This window comes from Bufo gargarizans, chromosome 2, assembly GCF_014858855.1.
Source record: "Bufo gargarizans isolate SCDJY-AF-19 chromosome 2, ASM1485885v1, whole genome shotgun sequence".
Taxonomy (NCBI): Eukaryota; Metazoa; Chordata; class Amphibia; order Anura; family Bufonidae; genus Bufo; species Bufo gargarizans.
The window spans coordinates 693,516,945-693,522,944 of record NC_058081.1 but is presented as its reverse complement, the minus strand read 5'-3'; the positions used below and the strand labels follow the sequence as shown (position 1 = coordinate 693,522,944).

Below are 6,000 nucleotides of genomic sequence, written 5' to 3'. Positions count from 1 at the left end.
AGTCTCTCTCATATGTTAGTTTCACCTTTGGTTGCATTACTGAAATAAATTAACTTTGCACAATATTCTAATTATTCGAGTTTCACCTGTAGCTTGTTCCTCTGCGCCATTTGTGTAGCTGCCATTCACTACAATGGGAGTTATGGAAACGGCTTGCTTGGTGGTTTCCAAAAGCCCTACCATCTGTGGCGGCACTTGGTCCCATCTCACTGTAGAAACTGTGAGATGGGACAACCCCTTTAAATCTGCTGCTGTGTAATCAGGGAAGCTTCTACTAAAGCCTTGGTGGCTCTTCCTTAAAGGGAGTCCCTTACGGCCCCTAATGGGGCACATGTAGTCTTAAAACTGTAAGATTTATTCAGTGTACAGTGGCACTCCTCCAAAATACCATCTCTTTTGGAAGACCACCCGCTTAGGCTACTTTCAAATCTGTGGTCGGCTGTCCCGCTGTGTGCTGTGGTTTTTGTCTGGCTGATTCTCGGCATATTTCCCAGGTACGGGCCAGATCTCTGGCGGACCGCAGTATTTACATATTGTAAATAAAGTTTATTTGGTGAAACTGTAATACCCCAGAAGCTCCAGTTTGGAGACACCAATCATTATTACGGAATCCAAAAATTAACCAAAGTGGAACTGCACTGTGAAACCAAACTTCAAGCTGCGGGTGAAATGCTTCTGAAGCTGTGGCTGAAATTCTTCATGAGACTCCAAAATAGAGATGAGCAAATCGATTCTTTAGAAAGAGAGAGAGACATCTGGAGGGGTACTATTTCTCCTTATGCAGCGCACCTAGTAGGCGTGAGGAGACTTATGGGCCAGGCAATGTTCCTCTAGGTTTCTGGGAAAATATTATGCAAATTAGTTTTCCTTCCAAAAGGAAAAAATCTATGTTTGACCTTTTAAAGAGGATCTGTCACCACAAAAGGCAATGCAATGCAAAAGCACCATGTTATAGAGCAGGAGGAGCTGAGCAGATTGATATGTATGGGAAAAGATTCAGTAAAACCTGTAATTTATACCTTTGCCTTTTCCACTTCCTGTGAACAGCTATCGGTACAGGGTGCAGGTGTTATCAGTGACTGACCGCTATCTCTGTATGCTCACTGATACACACAATGCTATCAGTCACTGATAACCCCTCTCTCCTGTACCGATAGCTGTTCACAGGAGGTGAAAAAAGCAGAGATATAAAGGTATAGATTACTGAATCTTCATATATCAATCTGCTCAACTCCTTCTCTATAACATGGTGCGTTCAGATTGCATTGCATTGTGCGGTGACAGGTCCTCTTTAAACAGGGCTTGAAGAATAACTTGGATCTCATCTGCAGACAGCTGTTTTTGCCCAGTGTGTATTTACCCAGTGTTACAATCAATGGTCCGTTTTACGGCTTGAGTACTCAACAAGTGTAAATTGAAACATCCACACTCACGATTATTGCCTACATCACAATTCGGAATTTATGTTGTCTACAAACCTGCACACATAGATCAGTTACAACATGTCCTCCTAGCGATCTGCCAGAGGTTACTGTACTGGGAGAACCTCTTCACGCAGAGTCTTTGGTGCGGAATCTGCACAACCACCAGACAGCTTTTTGGCGCAGAGTCCAACTACTATTGTCTTCAATGGGAGGTTGTGCTGCCGTTCATGCGCCCGCAGTTTGCCACGACACGAATGGACATGACCGTTCTTAGTGCGGTGTTTGCACGTGCTTTAACTCCAATAGGGCTGAACCGAACCGTGAGCAGGTCTGCTTCATTCAAATTGTAAAACCAAAAGAGTTTCTGCTGCAGAATATACGGTGGATGTAGTCTTTGCAAAATCCACCGGGTGAACAAGACCTAAAGTACAAACAGGTCACTGACTTGAATTCTTTGGGTTCAGATGTCCAGAGGGTTTAGTCCACAGTCCTGTAGCATGTTCTTGTACTGCTGATGAATGGTCACGGATTCTTTTGTCCACTGTTGTTCAGCCAGGGTGAGTCTAGCCAGCATCTGATCCAGAGAGGACTATAAGACAAGAGAAGCAAACGTGAGGTATATGATGCTCACTTGGTATTTTACATCTACATTCATTTACCCATACTTTTTGTATGCTGTTTTTAATGAGCCATGATGGCTAAACTACTAAAGACTTTTTTGTGGTCCATGAAAATTCTATTTTACAGCAATATTTTTAAGGACCCCACTGTTGAAGGTGCACCAGTCATCCCCCTGACCTGTCTGTTGTAATAAATACTCATACTCCCCTTACAATAACAATTCTAAAGCAACTTTTCTTATAACTCTATGTTGTGATGTTTCTCTATTATCCCCCCTACAAACGTATGTATCAATTGCCAACTGGGTGCCACCACTTTCCTTGCCAAAGCGGTTTGTCCTTTCACAGTCAGACACTGATTGGACAGTGTGAGAGTATGCAGTGATACACCCCCAATAGGTAACACCCATTTATCAATTAATTTATACATTTAGGACTAAAAACAGAGAAATGCAACAACACAGCTTTACAAGAAACGATGCTCTAGAATATGAGTATTTACTAAAACAGACATGTCAGGAGCGGTGTCAGGTCCTCTATAACCCTTAATCTCATATATGCCCTTTTTCTAACTGTCACTGTCTCACAACAGCGGTGCTTTAAGGCCAGATTCACATGAGTGTGTGCGGTGTGGAAAGTACAATCTGTGGGACGTCCACATTTTCTGGATCGACCGTGGCTCGGCTGACTTGATCTCACTGCATCAAAATGATCTATGATGCTATGAGTTTCAGCCAGACCACGGGTCTACTGTCCTGTACTCGCATGATGGTGACGTGCACCTGCGCACTGGGATGTGCTGACTGACCCCCATTTCTTTATTTGCAGTCTGCATTGGAGGTGTGGCTGACCCCACTGGTCGTGCACTCCTGACCAACCTGACTCCCCCATAGGCCGATTTTAATTAGTGGAAGTATAAAGCTATAGCCTGCTCTCCCTGCATTTATTGGAGGCCATTTGGCACCAGGAGAGGTAAAATACAGAGTGGGCTCAGCATGCATGTGGAACCCGAATTCCCTGAATTTAATGGAGGCCAGTATGGCACCAGCGGAGGTATAATAGAGTGGGCTCAGCATGCATGTGGAACCTGAATTCCCTGAAATTACTGGAGGCCAGTATGGCACCAGCGGAGGTATAATATAGTGTGGGCTCAGCATGCATGTGGAACCTCAATTTAATGGAGGCCAGTATAGCAGCAGAGGAGGTAGTATTAGGTTGCTGTCCTAAAAAGATCGTCTTGCTGGTGGTGGACAGGCACAAATAATTTTGTACTAAATATATTTGCCAAGAATCTCACATTTATAGTGCAGCATTAGCACATTTTCTATAGTGTGGCACTATTGTATTTACTTTATTATTTATGTTTGCAGAGTGTTGTTGCATTGTGTTTGTTTTTAATGATGGGGTGAGTACAACCCATGGTCTACTCTGATCCTGGCTGTTTAACTCTTTAGCTGTCGCCATCCACAGTGACCATGTCATCTGAGAGGCTAGACAGAGAAAGGGATTTCTATGGCAGCAAAAGGGCTAACAAATAAAATAAAAAAAGACAATTGGTGATCTGAACTCCCCAAATGTGAATGTAATGATGAACTATGAATGTGATTACAATTTAAAGGCGGTTCTAGGACCCTGTTGGGCCGCCTCTAGCCTGAATACAAGATAAGATACAGCCTCTAGCCTGAATACAAGATGAGATACAGCCTCTAGCCTGAATACAAGATAAGATACGGCCTCTAGCTTGGATACAAGATGAGATATGGCCTCTAGCCTGAATACAAGATGAGATACAGCTTCTAGTCTGGATACAAGATGAGATACAGCCTCTAGCCTGGATACAAGATGAGATACAGCCTCTAGCCTGAATACAAGATGAGATACAGCCTCTAGCCTGAATACAAGATGAGATACAGCCTCTAGCCTGGATACAAGAGGAGATACGGCCTCCTCTAGCCTGAATACAAGATAAGATATGGCCTCTAGCTTGGATACAAGATGAGATATGGCCTCTAGTCTGAATACAAGATGAGATACGGCCTCTAGCCTGGATACAAGATGAGATACAGCCTCTAGCTTGGATACATGAGATACAACCTCTAGTCTGGTTACAAGATGAGATGCGGCTTATAGCCTGGATACAAGATGTGACACGGCCTCTAGTTTGGACACAAGATGAGATACAGCCTCTAGCCTGGATACAAGACTAGATACAGCCTCTAGCTTCGATACATGAGATACAGCCTCTAGTCTGGTTACAAGATAAGATGCGGCTTATAGCCTGGATACAAGATGTGTTACGGCCTCTAGCCTGGATACAAGATGAGATACGGCCTCTAGCCTGGATACAAGATGAGATACGGCCTCCAGCCTGGATACAAGATGCGATACGGTTGGGCATAGAGGCATACTGATTTCATATGGTATCCTGCAGCACATCTGCCCACAGATGTTACAGCTGGAACTGTAGACCCTAACCCTGCTTTCACACCTGAGCGTTTCTCAAACGCGCGTTTTACTCGCGTTTTTGTCGTGCGTTTTTATGCACGTTTTTTGTAATAGTAAACGCGCGTTTGACGCGCGTTTGTGTGATTGACTGCAGTGTCCTATGGCCACAAACGCGCGTCAAAACGCCCCAAAGAAGCTCAAGTACTTGATTATGCGTCGGGCGTTTTACAGCGCGATCGTACGCGCTGTAAAACGCCCAGGTGAGAACCATTCCCATACGCTGGGTTCACACCTGAGCGTTTTACAGCGCGTTCCTACGCGCTGTAAAACGCACAACAGGCAAGAACCAATGATTCCCTATGGGAATGGTTCTCACCTGGGCGTTTAACAGCGCGTACGATCGCGCTGTAAAACGCCCGACGCTCAAACAAGTGCTTGAGCTTTTTTTTGGGCGTTTGTCGCGCGTTCCCGCACATAGAAATTCGGGAACGCGCGACAATGTGTGCACCCCTGTCTCTGTATGCGCGATTGTAAACGCCCGTACAATCGCGCATACAGAGCGCTCGTTTCACAACGCTCAGGTCTGAACCCAGCGTTAGGGAAGCATTGGTTTTCATGTGTTGAGCGTTTCACAGCGCGTTTGAACGCGCTGTAAAACGCTCAGGTGTGAACTTAGGGTAAGAAATAACTGCACTTATAGGTTGGTGAAGCTGGCATCCCAGCTTGTCCCATAAATGCTGAATTGGAGATAAATCCGGTGACCAGGCAGATAAGAAAGTGTCGTAATCTGGTGGAGACATTCCTGGGAAACCCTTGCTGTGTGTGGGTAAGCATTATCCGGCTGAAAAATACCAGTTGGAAGCCCTGCCATGAGAGGAACACACGTGGCCGCAGATGTCCTACACATATCGCTGAGCTGTTGGTGTTGGAGAGCTCACCACAAGGCCTCCATACAAAACCCGTCCATTGTCTAATTCCAAAATGAACCTGCATTCGTGGCTAAAGAGGATACGGTTCCAGCTCATAGCAGTCCAGGTTTCTCGTTCACTGCAAACAAAGGTGATAGTGGCTGGCTGTTAATGGTAGGACATGTAATGGGCGCCATGACACCAAATTTTCTTCTGCTAAGTGCCTGGCAATGGTCCACACAGAGGCAGGGGTGTGTAATGAAGGTGCCTTTTGTGTCTGGATGGTGGACAACAAAACTGGGAGCTGCTCGTGATTGACGGTAGATCAAAACACCCTCTCTACTGGTGGTCCATTGGCCTGCTCAGGTAACCACTGCACCCAACACCTCCTAACAGCTAGGTCAGAACGACCCAGATGTCGGGTAATTAGTCGAATAGCTTCTCTCAGTCCACTGATGTGCCCTGTCTCAAAGTACGTTGACTGGGCAACATATCTTTAAATGTGTCATAGAGGCATGTCTTGCATTCAATGATCTCTCATTCAAAAAGCTACCCTATCCAAAAGTAGCCTCTGAGAGCGTTTTATGGGGCAGCAGGGAAAGC

General features: G+C 45.3%; 1 protein-coding gene across 1 annotated transcript in view; it reads right to left on the bottom strand.

Moving 5' to 3' along the window:
• Positions 1-1,249: 1,249 nt before the first annotated feature.
• Positions 1,250-6,000, bottom strand: part of CCDC153 (coiled-coil domain containing 153) — a 29,794-nt gene continuing 25,043 nt past the window's right edge. Inside the window, exon 7 of the mRNA XM_044278535.1 lies at positions 1,250-2,013. Coding sequence (XP_044134470.1) covers positions 1,885-2,013 — 129 coding nt within the window. The 3' untranslated portion in view covers positions 1,250-1,884. The remainder of the gene's footprint in view (positions 2,014-6,000) is intronic.